The following is a 15,685-nucleotide window of genomic DNA, read 5'->3' on the forward strand; positions in this document are numbered from 1 at the left end:
TAGCTCAGATGGTAGAGCACTTGCCCGCGAAAGACAAAGGTCCCGAGTGCGAGTCTCGGTCGGGCATACAGTTTTAATCTGCCAGGAAGTTTCATATCCGCGCACACTCCGCTGCAGAGTGTAATTCTCATTCAGGAAGAGCTGTATGTTAAGGCCAGGCACAATTATCGTGTTAACAGGTCACAGCGCAAAACCCATCAAGTTGAATTAATATGAAAGAAGAGCACTTGGGGCCCAAAATTCTATATTGCAAAGCGAAGTTAAAAACAGCCTGTTGCCATGCATTGTCGATTATTATTACCTTACACAGCACCAGCAGCCACTCACTGAAGTAAGACCAGACGAGCTTTAATAGTTAGAAGCGTATCAAGGCTATCCAGCGTAGTAGTTTCAGTTTGGGAATAATTACCAATTGAGCCGCGTGGAGGAGCCGAGCGGTTTGAGGCGCCATGCCACGGATTGTGCGGCCCCTCTCGCCGGAGGTTCGAGTCCTCCCTCGGGCATGGGTGTGTGTGTCGTTCTTAGCATAAGTTAGTTTAAGTTAGTTTAAGTAGTGTGTAAGACTGATGACCTCAGCAGTTTGGTCCCTTAGGAATTCACACACATTTGAAATTTGTGTTACCAACTTAACATTAACACTGTGTTACAAGTGCTTAAACCTGAACAATTCAGAAATAGTTTCCTATCCTCTCAATATTAATTGAAACCGAGTATCACTGTTGATGATAAAACACCTAAATATTACTTTAAATCCGTCTTGATTGCAAATTTTTTATTATTCATATGACCGGTTTCGGTTCATTCAGCATACGTAGCATGTGAAAGTTGCTGAATTGGACGGGTTACTCCTGTAACTTAAATATCAGATCTGAAGATGGTTCTGAATGAACCGAAACCGGTCATATGAATAATAAAAAATTTGCAATCAAGACGGATTTAAAGTAACATTATAAAATCACTGATTGCTGTTATCCCATAAGACATTATGTCTGTTTTTGCAAAACACCTAAAATTGCTGACCTAATTCAATTTTAATAACTGATTTAAAAAAGTGAAAGTTATCAAAACTTTAAAAAAGCTAATTGAGACCGATAGTTATCGATAATGGACTTTGTTGCTCAGCGAAATCTGAAACGAACTTGGAGCGTGGGCCACCAAATGGCGGCTCAACTTCAACGCCGGGGAAAGCCAGGCGGTGGTGTTCATGCGCCGCCGCATACCCGACGCACTGCCGCAAGTACGGGTCATGGGAGGCCCCATCCCGTGGTCGCGCACAGGAAGATACCTCGGCGTCACCCTGGACAGACACCTGACCTGGGGTCAACACATCCGGGGGTTGAGGGGCCCAGTTCTCGTACGGATGCGCTCGCTGTATCCCCTCGTCAACCCCGCTACGACGCTGCCCCCTCGCTGCGGCCTCCCGCTCTATCTAGCACTCGTCGGGCCGGTGCTGGAGTACGCGGCCGTGGTGTGGGGAAACGCGGCAGACACGCACTTCACATGTTGCAACGAGTGCAGAACAAAGCCCTCCGGCTGGCGCTCCACGTGCCAAGCGACTACGGCACTCGTCTGCTGCGCGACATCGCGCGAATCCCGCTGCTGAAGCGCCGCTTCCGCGCGCTCGCAACAAGTTTCTACGAGTCGGCGAGGACTTCTCAAAACCCGCTGGTCAGTGGACTGGGAAATCAACCGCACTGGCGCCCAGCGACCAGTTGGCCTGACGTGCTGCTGGAATAATCTCCAGGCAGCAAGAGAAGAGGAAGACACTAAAGTGACAACGAGAAGACGAATCTAACAGAGAGGACCACACACCAATTGAGATCTCCGACGCAGGAACAGCAGACCCTGCTTAACCCGCTCCAAACGTGCATTCAATGCACGCGAATCACGCACGCACTAATACTCAGCGATTATGACTAAGTAATTTTAGTGAGTTTTTAAGGTTATTGCAGATCAGAATGTTTAATTTCTGTGTTTGATCAATAATTTCTGTTCCCATTTCCAAAATACGTAACACTGTCATGTAAGAGTTAATCAGTACTTATTTAATGAAAGTTACACTACTGGCCATTAAAATTGCTACACCACGAAGATGACGTGCAACAGGCGCGAAATTTAACTGACAGGAAGAAATTGCTGTGATATGCATATGACTAACTTTTCAGAGCATCCACACAAGGCTGTAACGGATTGTGCAGCCATATCTCGATCCCTGAGTCAACAGATGGGGACGTTTGCAAGACAACAACCATCTGCACGAACAGTTCGACGACGTCTGCAGCAGCATCGGTTATCAGCTAGGAGACCATGGCTGCGGTTACCCTTGACGCTGCATCACTGACAGGAGCGCCTGCGATGGTGTACTCAACGACGAACCTGGGTGCACGAATGTAATACGTCATTTTTTCGGATGAATCCAGGTTCTGGAATGATATTTTCACTCTGCAGCGAAGTGTACGCTGATATGAAACTTCCTGGCAGATTAAAACTGTCTGCCGGACCGCGACTCGAACTCGGGAGCTTTGCCTTACGCGGGCAAGTGCTCCACCAACTGAGCTACCCAAGCACGACTCACGCCCCGTCCTCACAGCTTTACTTCTGCCAGTACCTCGTCTCCTACCTTCCAAACGTTACAGAAATTCTCCTGCGAACTTTGCAGAACTAGCACTCCTGAAAGAATGGATATTTCGGAGACATGGCTTAGCCACAGCCTGGGGGATGTTTCCAGAATGAGATTTTCACTCTGCAGCGGATTGTGCGCTGATATGAAACTTCCTGGCAGTTTTAATCTTTTAAGGAGTGCAAGTTCTGCAAGGTTCGCAGGAGAACTTCTGTAAAGTTTGGAAGGTAGGAGACGAGGTACTGGCAGAAGTAAAGCTGCGAGGACGGGGCGTGAGTCGTACTTGGGTAGCTCAGTTGGAAGAGCACTTGCCCGCGAAAGGCAAAGGACCCGAGTTCGAGTCTCGGTCCGGCACACAGTTTTACTCTGCCAGGAAGTTTCAATCCAGGTTCTGTTTACAGCATCATGATGGTCGCATCAGTGTTTGACGACATCGCGGTGAACGCACATTGAAAGCGTGTATTCGTCATCATCATACTGGCGTATCACCCGGCGTAATGGTATGGGGTGCAATTGGGTACACGTCTCCGTCACCTCTTGTTCGTATTTTCGGCACTTTGAACAGTGAACGTTACATTTCAGATGCGTTACGACCCATCGCTTTACCCTTCATTCGATCCCTGCGAAACCCTACATTTCAGCAGGATAATGCACGACCGCATGTTGCAAGTCCTGTACGGGCCTTTCTGGATACAGAAAATGTTCGACTGCTGCCTTGGCCAGCACATTCTCCAGATCTCTCACCAATTGAAAACGTCTGGTCAATGGTGGCCGAGTAACTGGCTCGTCACAATACGCCAGTCACTACTCCTGATGAACTGTGGTATCGTGTTGAAGCTGCCTGGGTAGCTGTTCCTGTACCCGCCATCCAAGCTCTGTTTGACTCAACGCCCAGGGGTATCAATGCCGTTATTACGGCCAGAGGTGGTTGTTCTGGGTACTGATTTCTCAGGATCTATGCACCGAAATTTCGTGAAAATGTAATCACATGTCATTTCTAGTATAATATGAGTACACGTTTATCATCTGCAATTCTTCTTGGTGTAGCAAATTTTAATGACCAGTAGTGTAAGATTTAGGTGATAATCTGAGCAGCCTCATTAGATAGTTGGCAGATGACGCTGTAATTTACCGTCAAGTAAAATTATCACACGGTCAATTACAATTACAAAATTATCTAGAGAGAATTTCTGTATGGTTCGAAAAGTGGCAATTGGCACTAAACAAAGAAAAGTGCGAGGTCATCCACATGGGTACTAAAGATGCTACAAACCCACTCAATAGACACCCTACATTACACTTGTCCATCCTCTGCTGGAATATTGCTGAGCGGTGTGGGGTCCTTACCAGGTAGGATTGACGGAGGACATCGAAAAAATGCAACGAAGGGCAGCTCGTTTCGTGTTATCACGCAATAGGGATGTGAGTGTCACTGATATGATACACGAGTTGGGGTGGCAGTCACTGAAACACAGGCGTCTTCTTTGCGGCGAGATCTGTTTACTAAATTTCAATCACCAGCTTTCTCTTCAGAATGCGAAAATATTTTGTTTACAGCCACCTGCGTAGAGAGAAATGATCATCACAATAAAGCAAGAGAAATCAGAGCTCGAACGGAACGATTAGGTGTTCCTTTTTCCCACGCGCCATTCGGGAGTGGAATGGATGAGAAGTAGTACGAAAATGGTTCGATGAACCCTCTGGCAGGCTCTTAAGTGTGAATTGCAGAGTAACCGTGTAGATGTAGATGTAGATGTAGTTTTTTACTGCTAGCATCATTCCCCTACATAGAAACTGGCAGCAGCCCACTCTCAAATTCATCATGAAAGCCTCGATCGGAAAGTTTTGGAGGGCCAACCTTCAGTAATTTGAAACTTTCAGCTTGAAGAATTTCCTACTGAAGATTGATCACAAATTACACAGTTCTGCTTTAGCCTTTGAAAAATTTTTCAGTCCACCCAATGTTATATGGATGCCCATGTGTTACTCAGAGCTGCGTATTGCATAGAGAGACTTCAAGAATATTTCCACTGTAAAAAAGATGCATCTGCTCACTATGTCCATAACGACTCGCACTATGTTATGTGTCCTTTTTAATTTTTTACCTTTAATGTCGTAACATTCATGCAGCCATTGTGCTTCAAATAGAACGGAATGGTCAGGTCGGTGTGATTAAGTTTAGTGACTTCTATTTTTATTGATGATGTTATCCTCAAACAGTACTGAGGACATTCATCTGCTTATGTTGACAAATATTCGTATCTTGATGAATCCAACTTAAGTTCTCACTAGCGACAGGCTCCCTCTAAATGGCAGCACCATCTGTGAGCAGTCTAAAACAGCTACATGCCTATCCCTTCTATTATTGCTGCTTCCTACGTTACGCTGAGTTCCGGTTAATATTCTTTTCGGAAGATATGCTAGGATCTGGAAAACATAAATTCCAGATGTGGTGAGGAATTTGATGAGGCATGTAACGATTTTTGCATATTGGTATCATATTTTTGGAGAAGTGGTTGATTTTACAGTACATAGTAAATAAAACGTTAATGGGGTTTTTTCAATGCTGGTTTAATCAGAATTAATTTTTATGTTTCATAAGAACACTTCCATCAATTAATTTGGCTAACTTCAACTACAAAGAGTTGAAATCCTTTAATGTTTCCTGGTGCGCTAATCTTGCATCACTAGAAAACACCACGCCAAATACGGATAGGCGGCGCTGGTGGTCCAGTAGGTTGAGGTCCTCCAGTAGGCTGAGGTTCGCCAGTTGGCTGGGGGCCTCCAGTTGGTTCAGGCCCACCAGTTGGTTGAGGCTCTCCAGTTGGTTCAGGACCTCCAGTTGGTGGACCTGGTGGTCCAGTTGGTTCAGGACCTCCTGTTGGTTGACCAGTTGGATCAGGACCTCCGGTTGGTGGGCCAGTTGGTTGTGGCCCCTCAGTTGGTCCAGGAGGGCCAGGTGGAGTTTCTTGGCTGCGGCATGCTGATACCTGTAGTGGAATGTCGTATTGTAAACTACACCGTATTTGTAGATGGAAATTAAGTGGTATTCCTTCGGTAGGGAGATTAAGATTCCATTAATGTAGTTTTGAAATGATGACAATTGCAGAAATTATGACTTACACTATTAGTACTGAATTATCAGATGCATTTTGTTACCCTGACGCACATTAGAAATCAGTCTTACCGTTTTATTGCAGAAACTGAATGAGTGTACATGATCAACCATTATTGTCTATTGCTTCAAGGCATCACAAAGAAATGTAGGGCTATGCATTCATGCAAATTTGATGTAGTTTCGTGCCATTATTTGTTATTCGCCAGAAACGAAATAACAAATAACTACTGTTATGGCATACTTGATATCCCAGAACACCTAATAAAAAAGTTGTATAAGAAATAGTTAATGAATAATTTACGAGGGTTATTCCAAAAGTAAGGTCCGATTGATTGCCAAATTGAAACCACAGTGAACATCAGAAATGTTTTACTTGTAACAATTAGCTACACCTTTTAGCTACTTCTCTACGTAGTCGCCGTTCTGACTTAGACTTTTGTCATAGCGTTGTACCAACTTTTCAATAGCCTCATCATAGAAGGCAGCCGCCAGTGCTTTCCGCCAATTCTCCACGCTGGCCTACACCTCGTTGTCTGTGTCAAAATGTTGTCTTCAAAGACAGCGGTTCATGTGACCAGAGATGAAACTCAGGGGGAGACAATTGCGGACTGTATTGTGGGTAATCTAACACTTCCATTTGAAAACGATGCAGGAGCATCTTCATTGCCCCTGCAGAATGCGGCTGAGAATTGTCGTGAAGACGAAACAGCACGACAGTTATGTAATGTTGGCTGCATAGCTGCAGGCGAAATTTCTCACCAGGCCCTCGTACTTGGCGGCAGACACTATTTTCTAGACATCTTTACGCACTCACTGCGAGCTCAGAAATGAGAAGAGCGACGTGATGCTAACTGGGGTTATACTAGAGACACTACCCAACACATCTGTGCAAAGCTTTATCGGATTTTCATAGTCGTTTCCATTTCGCGACCGATCGGACCTTACTTTTGGAATAACCCTCGTATATTTGTTGAAAACATTAGCTTAGGAAGGGGCCTAAAAGTAATTTTGTTGTTTTCTCAGCAAAATAACAGTCACCGAAGAAAAGAGGATATAAATTGCGAGGATATAAATTGCAGATGACAATAGTGAAGCCATGTGTTTCTGAAACACACAAAATTGTTGATATCGAATATGAACTTCAGTGTTAGGACATATTTTCTGAAGATATTTGTGTGATATGTAGCCCTGTACCAAAATGAAATATGGATGATAAGTACTTCAAACAGGAAGAGAATAGAAGCTTGGAAAAGTATTGCTTCAGAACCTTGCTGAGGATTAGACGGATAGACTATTGAGGAGGTACTGAATACAATTGCAGAGACAAGAAATTTATAGCACATCATTATGAAAAGAAGTGATCGCTTAATAGGACACATCCTGAGGGGTCAGGTTGGCAATAGAAGATAGTGTGAAGTGTGTTGAGTGTGTGTGGGGGGGGGGGGGGGGGGGGGGACAGTAATGGGAGAGCAACGCATCACTTTATTAAGGTGGTTCAAATGGGTCGAGCTTCCAGTAGTTAGAGACGAATAGGATTGCTCAGGTTAGACCAGCAGGGAGACCTTCACATGTAACTACACTTAAGAACTAGGTGTTTTTATTATTTTTACAGACTACCAGTCCTCAGAGAAAAAATTCGTCAATGGAATATACCGAACAGTTCTGAAGAAATGGTGTTAAATTACCTTTAAAACTTGCTCTCCTGTATGTCAAATATTTTATGATATTAGGGAAATGATCAGAAATCTTTGTTGACAGATATTCAGCTCCTTTCTAAGTCACTGACCTCTTTAATAATGGATAATATAGGTTTTTCTTCTTCTATCTTGTAGGTGTGGATTAAATGGAGAAAATGTACCGTTGGAGTAAGACACCACTGGCATTCTTATGTTCTGGGTGCAAATATGACATATAAAAGTAATAGTTGTCGTATCCATAGTGTCTGGGGTTATTGAGTTGATTGGTGATGCTGTTGATGAAGTCAAATCCTCAAGGTGGCCATGGTGGCAGGCAGGAGTGACATGAGAATCATAACCCTGAAGCACTTGGAGAAAATCGGAGAAATTCTGAACTGGATTATTGTCAATGAATAAACATCCCTAGCGTGACTAGTAGTGAGGGCGCCGACTATGAGGACGTAACTCGTAAAAATGGCACAAAACAAACGACGTTAATGTTCATGACAGTCCCAGTGCTGTTTCAAGTCTAGGAGTTTAATCTACAAAGAAAGATATCGGCGTATGAAGAAAATCAAAAGGAACTGACTTTCGTGTCTCATTCTCGACATCGTGCCTCGTTCTCGACACCACAGTAGATTCTATTGACACCCCAAATGGCTGCAGAGAGTTCCAGTTGAATTAGCATCAGATCATCTTTTACTTACTCTGAAGCGCCAAACAAATTGGTAAAGGTTTGCGTATTCAAACACAGAGATGTGCAAACAACTAGAATACGGCGCTGCGGTCGGCAAAGCATATACAAGACAACAACTGTCTGACGCAGTTGTCAGATTGGTTTTTGCTGCTACAATGGCAGGTTAGCAAGATCTAGGTGAGTTTGAAGTGGTGTTATAGTCGGCGCACCAGCGATGGGACACAGCATCTACGAGGTAGCGATGAAGTAGGGACTATCCCGTACGACCATTTTACCAGTTTACCGTAAATATCAGGAATCCGGCAAAACATCAAATCTCCGACATCGCTGCAGCCGGAAAAAGATCCTGCACGAAAGGCAGCAACGACGACTGAAGAGAATAGTTCTAAGTGGTAGAAGTGCAGTCCTTCCGCAGATTGCTGCAACATTTCAATGCTGGGCCGTCAACAAGTATCAGCGTGCGAACCATTCAACGAAATATCATCGATATGGGCTTTCGGAGGCGAACGCCCACTAGTGTACCCTTGATGACTGCACGACACAAAGCTTTACGCCTCGCCTGAGCCCGTTAACACCGACATTGGACTGTTGATGGTTGGACGAGTCTCGTTTCATATTGTAACGAGCTTATGAACGTGTACTTGCATAGAGTCAACCTCATGAAACCATGGACACTGCATATCAGCAGGGGACGGTTCAAACTGGTGGAGGTTCTGTAATGGTGTTGGACGTGTACAACTGGTGTGATATGGGACCCGTGATACGTCTGGATACGACTCTGACTGGTTATACTTAGGTAAACATCTTATCTGATCACTTGCAACCATTCATGTCGATAGTACATTCAAAAAGAGATTTGGTCAATTCCGACAGAACAAAACGACACCCCACATATCAGGAATTGCTACAGAGTGGCTCCAGGAACACTCTTCTGAGTTTAAACACTTCCGCTGGCCACCAAACTCCCCAGAAATGAACACTATTGAGGATATCAGGATGCCTTGCAACGTGCTGTTCAGAAGAGAACTTTACCCCCTCGTGTTCTAACGGATTAATGGACAGCCCTGCAGGATTCATGGCGTCAGTTCCTTCAAGCACCACTTCAGACACTAGTAGAGTTCTTGCCGCTTCGTGTTGACCTGTTGTGGCACTTTTGCGTGCCCACGGGGGCCCTACAAGATGTTAGGCAGTTTCTTTCGCTCTTCAGAGTAAAATGAGATGGCAATTATATTGTTATGGAATTTATATCCAGCACCACTTTGCAGTGTGACAAGACCTATAAAGACAAGACTGGGTAATTTAACTGAAGTGAAAATCTTAACAGGATGGATATGTAGTAAACCAATGTGTATGTCATGCAATCATCTCTTTTCAACAACTCTTGTTTTTAACTTCAATGACCTTCAGTGTGGACTTCATTCTCTATTGTAATCAGTAAATCAAAGGGATAGTCTATTGGAGATAAGCAGATTACACCTAGGAAAAGATGTTCCTCACTCAATGTTAGGTTCATGTATATTGTAGCATACTGACCATATCTGTATGTCATGCAATCATCTCTTTTCAACAAATATTGCTTTTAACTTCAATGACCTTCAGTGTGGACTTCATTCTCTATTGTAATCAGTAAATCAAAGGGACAGTCTATTGGAGATAATCAGATTACGCCTAGGGAAAGATGTTGTTTACTGAAGGTTACGTTCATATATATTGTACCATACTGACCATATAAGACCATATTAATGTGAGCTACAGCGGTGTATTTTAGCAGCATTGCCAGCAGGCTACCGCAGAATATTCGCATTGTGATAATTTGACAAAGACGATGCACTGAAGCGAGGACTCAACAGGACTGCACAAGCTCCTGCAGCAAGTGGCAAGGCAGATTTCTACATTGGTAGTGATAGTGGTGTTTTAGGATGCGTTACTGGTACTGGCGCATATGCACAACAAGTGTGCCACTGTCGACTGTAAGTACTGGACGGTTGGCAACGAAATTATTCTCAGGTTTGCATGACGGGATTGTGGCAGACGAGGTCATCACATGAACCTGCAGCAGAAATCACCAGTTTGAGGTCACAGCAGGGGAACAGATCTACACACTAAGTCCCTCTCGGATTTAGTGCCACAGCGCAGCAGGCAATCCCAGGTCTACCTCAGCAACTAGGCAGACTCCTGCTCAGGTTGGAGCGGGTCTTACCCCCCCCCCCCCCCCCCATGCATGCCAGCCATCTTCCACCATCGGAGAACGTGCGCCTCTAAGCGATGGGCATTTCCCACTATGACACAACCGAGGCACCACACAGGGCTGTAGTAGCTTATGTAACGAGGCCGCCAGCGCATCGTAGAGACTCTGCGTCAGCACCGTGAGGCATGCAGGCAGGCAGCCCAGCAGAATTCAGAGCAAGTCGTCCACTGACCTGGTGTGCTACGCAGATGCTTCAATAAAGAATTTTTGACTTTCTCTGGGACCTCTTGTGCTCCCTCTTCGTCGCAATCACTCATCCCTGCCATGGTGGCGCTGTCTGTACTGACGGAAAAATATTGTAGTATCAAGAAAGATTTGTGCAACACAAACTAAAGTTGGTATGCGTGTTTCTACACGTAAAAAATGCTGTCTATTCAAATTTCGCGCCAGTCGCATAAGAGTCACGCTAGTTGCGCCAGTATAAGAATGTAAATCAGGTTGCTGGATGCTCCTTCTGTGACATTGTAGAAAGACTTGATAGGAATGTAGCCACTATATATGGTTGCAGGCAGAAGTGCTCACGAGAACCTTCAGCAGGAAGAGGCACGTGGCTCTACAGAGACGGAAGACCGTCGTGTTCGGTGTATGGCTCTGGCGCATCGTAGGGCGTCTGCAGTAGCAATTTGAGCAGCAGCTGGAACCGCAGTGACTCTGGTCTGAGGTGCAATCGATTTCGTAAGACAACTGGACCACCCTCGCGATTATCCCACCCACCCTGACTGCAAAATTGTACGTCAGTCTGATGATTCGACCTGTCGTGCTGCCATTCATAAACGGCAATAAAGGGCGTGTTTTCCAAGTGGTTAACGCTCACCCACGTACGTCTGTTGTAACTCAATATGCTCTACAGGGTGTCGTCATACTGCAGATAAGGCTCCAGTCGAGCACATGTGGGACATCATCGGCTGACAACTCCAGCATCATCCACAAACAAGATTAACCGTCCTTGTATTCACCGACCAAGTGCAAAAGGCGTGGAACTCATTACCGCAAACTAACAGCCGGCACCTGTACAACAGATCGCATTCACATTTGAATGCCTTCATTCAACATTCTGGTGGCTACACCGATTATTAATATACTAGCATTTCACATTTGCATTGGCTTATCTCGCACTTACGTTAACCTGTGATCTTGTAAAGTTTATCATTTAAATATGTTACCTAGGCAAATATAATCCCGAAATTTCATTACTCTACATGAATTATTTTTTGGTCTTTCGGTTTTTCCCGTCAGTATATGATATTTAATTCCTCGTTCTGTTTAACATCAGAGTGGAATAAATAAGCAAGCGAACCGGTCCAGGTAACCAGCTTCTAGAATATACACTCCTGGAAATGGAAAAAAGAACACATTGACACCGGTGTGTCAGACCCACCATACTTGCTCCGGACACTGCGAGAGGGCTGTACAAGCAATGATCACACGCACGGCACAGCGGACACACCAGGAACCGCGGTGTTGGCCGTCGAATGGCGCTAGCTGCGCAGCATTTGTGCACCGCCGCCGTCAGTGTCAGCCAGTTTGCCGTCGCATACGGAGCTCCATCGCAGTCTTTAACACTGGTAGCATGTCGCGACAGCGTGGACGTGAACCGTATGTGCAGTTGACGGACTTTGAGCGAGGGCGTATAGTGGGCATGCGGGAGGCCGGGTGGACGTACCGCCGAATTGCTCAACACGTGGGGCGTGAGGTCTCCACAGTACATCGATGTTGTCGCCAGTGGTCGGCGGAAGGTGCACGTGCCCGTCGACCTGGGACCGGACCGCAGCGACGCACGGATGCACGCCAAGACCGTAGGATCCTACGCAGTGCCGTAGGGGACCGCACCACCACTACCCAGCAAATTAGGGACACTGTTGCTCCTGGGGTATCGGCGAGGACCATTCGCAACCGTCTCCATGAAGCTGGGCTACGGTCCCGCACACCGTTAGGCCGTCTTCCGCTCACGCCCCAACATCGTGCAGCCCGCCTCCAGTGGTGTCGCCACAGGCGTGAATGGAGTGACGAATGGAGACGTGTCGTCTTCAGCGATGAGAGTCGCTTCTGCCTTGGTGCCAATGATGGTCGTATGCGTGTTTGGCGCCGTGCAGGTGAGCGCCACAATCAGGACTGCATACGACCGAGGCACACAGGGCCAACACCCGGCATCATGGTGTGGGGAGCGATCTCCTACACTGGCCGTACACCACTGGTGATCGTCGAGGGGACACTGAATAGTGCACGGTACATCCAAACCGTCATCGAACCCATCGTTCTACCATTCCTAGACCGGCAAGGGAACTTGCTGTTCCAACAGGACAATGCACGTCCACATGTATCCCGTGCCACCCAACGTGCTCTAGAAGGTGTAAGTCAACTACCCTGGCCAGCAAGATCTCCGGATCTGTCCCCCATTGAGCATGTTTGGGACTGGATGAAGCGTCGTCTCACGCGGTCTGCACGTCCAGCACGAACGCTGGTCCAACTGAGGCGCCAGGTGGAAATGGCATGGCAAGCCGTTGCACAGGACTACATCCAGCATCTCTACGATCGTCTCCATGGGAGAATAGCAGCCTGCATTGCTGCGAAAGGTGGATATACACTGTACTAGTGCCGACATTGTGAATGCTCTGTTGCCTGTGTCTATGTGCCTGTGGTTCTGTCAGTGTGATCATGTGATGTATCTGACCCCAGGAATGTGTCAATAAAGTTTCCCCTTCCTGGGACAATGAATTCACGGTGTTCTTATTTCAATTTCCAGGAGTGTAGAATAAGATTTTTGCGTCACATGTGGTAAATTGTTCTGTTACTCTACAGTAATACTTTAGGGTTTCGATATATAATGAGTTAAATATTTATCCTCCGGATTAATTGCTGTGTTTTGAAATCCGATATGTAGCTGTGTATTATCAGAGTTGTACTACTTAGATTTTAACCTCAACATTAGTGAGGTAAAGAGACTGACCGAAATAACATCACTTGAAGATAGGCTTTTGTAATGGATCGCATATGCAGTTCCTGGGAGCCTTTATGGACAGAACAAGCGAAAATTCAACCTCTCTAACGACATAACAAATGATAACGAACGTATGCTGAACCAGATGCTAAAAATTTCTTGAACCCTTTCAGTGCACCAGAATTCATAAAACAATGTAGATATGCAGATGGAAGACCATTAGAAGCATTATAAATTGAGCGCCAGATCGACACGAGAAAGAAAATGTGCTGGCATTTTTCTAAGTTCACCTTGCACCCAAAAAGTACTGAGACTGATTTTATAGCTGACTTACAAGCGATTTAGCGCAGTAACTACGGTGGAAACCTGAAAAACTGTGAAACAGAGATATAAATTCGACGATTCAGTCGTAATCAGCCAGTGTTAAGTACATAGTCGACGTGCGACCGTAATGTGTAGCCATTGTTGAGACAAAAATCGTAATGGAGCAATATCTCTAAGTGTTCAAGAAGAGAAGGAAAGAGTGTACAAGGCGTGTCCCATTCGTCTTGACTCCTGAACGAAAGCGACGAAGCCTGGGCACCTGCTGCGACTAGCATAAAATGAAACACGTGGACAGACCTTTTCTGGAACAAATCATCACGGGTGATGAGATTTGGTGTTATGAAATCTAAGTTATCGCAAAATGACAAAATGCAGAAAATCACGTGAAATGTTAACGATTTGACGCCATAACCGGCATTCAGACCAATGTGACACACCAGTTGAACAACATCACAAAAACAGATTTTACTGACAGTTGCTCATGGATGTATGAATGTTCTGTGCATATTAATCAAGTGGGGAAGAGGAGGTGTATGTAGAACGCCTTAAGAGTTGAAACCACCAACTTGATTTATCTGTACTTTGTACTAATCCATTCTCGAAACTTTCTGGACTGATGTCGTACGATTTAGGAAATCCACCAGCAGTCACTTGTGGATGGTCGGAGGGTGATTGCAACAGTCACAATGTTAAATTATAGTCCAGTAAGAAGAAAGATGATGAATATTCACCAAAAGTATACATTAATAGTTTATAACGATTCACACGAAGTTGATAAATTTGGTACAATCTCGTAACTCATTTAACTTGTACGTGTAGAACTAGTATGAAGTCGCTTACAGATCCGATGAACTTGCAAATAATTTTCTACCCTTACATTTGAGAATACCATGTTAAAGGTACCTTTTGCAGCATACAGTGTTTACACGTGAATGTAGATATAAGTACCAGTAAATATACGTGGGGCACAAATGTCGATAAAGCCTCAGTCCTTACTACTCACCACAAGACACAGGAGGAGAGCTGCCACTGTCGCCCTCATGGTGATGGAAGTGCTGAGGTGAACATGGGCTGTAGAGCTTTTATAAGGCTCTCCTCTGCGTGATGTGGAGTACTCGTGATTCCGTGACTCTTCAACAAAGGGACCGAGCAGAGACTGCAGTCAAAATGCGACAGTGGAGGATCTGGCTGTATCACAAGGTCACAGAGCACAGCTGCGACGAACTGAATATCTTATTGTCGCTCAGTTTTTCATCGACACCCGCTTGTTCGTAGGTGGCTGCCTCAAAGAAATAATGAACCAACAAGTCATGACGAGGGTACTCGTACATGAAACTTTTTGTGTTTTGATAGAACAAGAGAGAGGTCGTCTTAATCCGCACACTCCTTCACCGATCTGCTGATTCTCAAAGCCCAAACTAAGTCCTCACTATTTTCCAGTGTATTAATTTGTAGAGTATCTGTAACATCGAAAAAGAAAGTGGTCATACGTTAGCGTAGTTACGTACAACGTTATCTTACATATGTGCATGGTCTGGACATATGTGCATGGTCTGATAATGTGGTATTAACGGTTTAAATGACTAATACGCCTGTAGCTGCCCTGTGGAAGCTTATATTTGAAGTAAATCATCAACGCAATTTGTAGGGTAGGCATCCTGAAACTCATAAAGGAAGCACGTTTCTGTAGTTCAGGACAGGGTCATCATTTGGGAGAGTGTGGCCAGCCATATAGAGATACTCTACGTGATCAATAGTATCCGGACACCCCAAAACATACGTTTTCCATATCAGGCGCATATTGCTGACACTTACTGCCATGTACTCCATATCAGCGACCTCAGTGGTCATTAGACATTGTGGGGGAGCAGAAAGGAGCACTCCGCGGAACACACGGATCCCGATCGTGGCGAACGGTCAAACAGACGGGAGGCCCTAGTCCCACGACTTGCTATGGCAGCAAGAGTGAAAGAAAATTAAGAAACGTTCACATGGTGGTGTTATTGTGTGGTCGTGCTTTTCATGGAGGGAGCTTGCACCCCTTGCTGTTTTGCGTGGCACTAT

General features: G+C 45.2%; 1 protein-coding gene across 2 annotated transcripts; it reads right to left on the reverse strand.

Moving 5' to 3' along the window:
- Nucleotides 1-5,260: 5,260 nt before the first annotated feature.
- LOC124596165 (proline-rich protein 2-like) lies at nucleotides 5,261-14,678 on the reverse strand. Of its 2 annotated transcripts, none has more exons than XM_047135201.1 (2): nucleotides 14,625-14,678; nucleotides 5,261-5,610 (listed from the first exon to the last, which is right to left on the reverse strand). In XM_047135201.1, the coding sequence occupies exons 1-2, from the start codon at nucleotides 14,661-14,663 to the stop codon at nucleotides 5,308-5,310; spliced, it is 342 nt and encodes a 113-aa protein (XP_046991157.1). In that variant the 5' UTR covers nucleotides 14,664-14,678; the 3' UTR covers nucleotides 5,261-5,307. The 2 variants fall into 2 exon arrangements, with proteins under 2 accessions (XP_046991157.1, XP_046991158.1); XM_047135202.1 differs by lacking the exon at nucleotides 14,625-14,678 and adding an exon at nucleotides 14,525-14,551.
- Nucleotides 14,679-15,685: the final 1,007 nt, after the last annotated feature.

This window comes from Schistocerca americana, chromosome 2, assembly GCF_021461395.2.
Source record: "Schistocerca americana isolate TAMUIC-IGC-003095 chromosome 2, iqSchAmer2.1, whole genome shotgun sequence".
Taxonomy (NCBI): domain Eukaryota; kingdom Metazoa; phylum Arthropoda; class Insecta; order Orthoptera; family Acrididae; genus Schistocerca; species Schistocerca americana.